This window comes from Cynoglossus semilaevis, unplaced genomic scaffold (genome assembly GCF_000523025.1).
Source record: "Cynoglossus semilaevis isolate Cse_v1.0 unplaced genomic scaffold, Cse_v1.0 C19004848, whole genome shotgun sequence".
NCBI lineage: Eukaryota > Metazoa > Chordata > Actinopteri > Pleuronectiformes > Cynoglossidae > Cynoglossus > Cynoglossus semilaevis.
This window is the reverse complement of record NW_007588847.1, coordinates 1-733: the sequence shown is the minus strand read 5'-3', so window position 1 is coordinate 733 and position 733 is coordinate 1. Positions and strand designations below refer to the sequence as shown.

The window sequence follows — 733 nt, the reverse complement described above, 5'->3', positions numbered from 1 at the left end:
TACAGCCTGAGTATAAAGTAGCAGATCCCATCTGCACGTTCCTCTTCTCTGTTCTGGTTCTGGTGACCACATTCCCGGTCACCAAGGATGTTCTCAGGATACTGATGGAGGGTACATACTGTACACAGTAGTACCTCTGTTCTTCCTGTGTATTACCTTCATCATCTAAGAGTTGTTTTTTCTCCGTCTCCTGCAGGAACTCCCCAGAACATCAACCTCCTCTCTGTCAGGAAGTCTCTGCTGTCTGTCCACGGAGTCGTGACCGTTTATGGTTTGCACACCTGGAGCCTGAACATGAACAAATCTCTAGTTTCCGTGCACGTTGTCACAGGTGAGGTCAAAGCAAACGCTGCTTTCTTAGCCACAGGTTCTGTGTTGACTTGTGGTTATCGTAGGTGAAATTGTTTCTTTGATTTACGTCGTGACCTTTTAGTTAAATTTTCACATACTCTTAGCTACTGTTTGTCGTTGACACGTCGTTGTTGACCGGTGTGCTGTACTAATACGTCGATACCAACAGACAAACTGTATCCATGTTTCCGTTCACAGAAGAAGCTGCTGATTCACACATTGTCCTCACGAGGGCGACAAATCTCCTGCGCTCCAAGTTTGGTTTTTCCAGCGTCACCATCCAGGTGGAGCACAGCAGTTCTACAGTTAATGGAGTCAGAACCATGACTGTGGAGTCGGACTAAAGGAAAACTGAGGAAGTGGAGGCAAAAAAAAAAAAAAA

General features: G+C 45.7%; 1 protein-coding gene across 1 annotated transcript; it reads left to right on the top strand.

Annotated features, from left to right (window-relative positions):
* The first annotated feature begins 10 nt into the window (after positions 1-10).
* On the top strand, positions 11-727 carry LOC103399463 (zinc transporter 3-like). The gene is made up of 3 exons (XM_008338151.2): positions 11-111; positions 197-331; positions 550-727. Exons 1-3 carry the CDS (start codon positions 105-107, stop codon positions 693-695), a joined length of 288 nt encoding a protein of 95 aa, XP_008336373.1. The 5' UTR covers positions 11-104; the 3' UTR covers positions 696-727.
* The last annotated feature ends 6 nt before the right edge of the window (positions 728-733 follow it).

Bases quoted from the DNA above. Each gene is read 5' to 3' on its own strand.
- LOC103399463 (XM_008338151.2), top strand. The intron at 332-549 runs GTGAGGTCAAAG...TTCCGTTCACAG, and splicing joins TTCCGTGCACGTTGTCACAG to AAGAAGCTGCTGATTCACAC.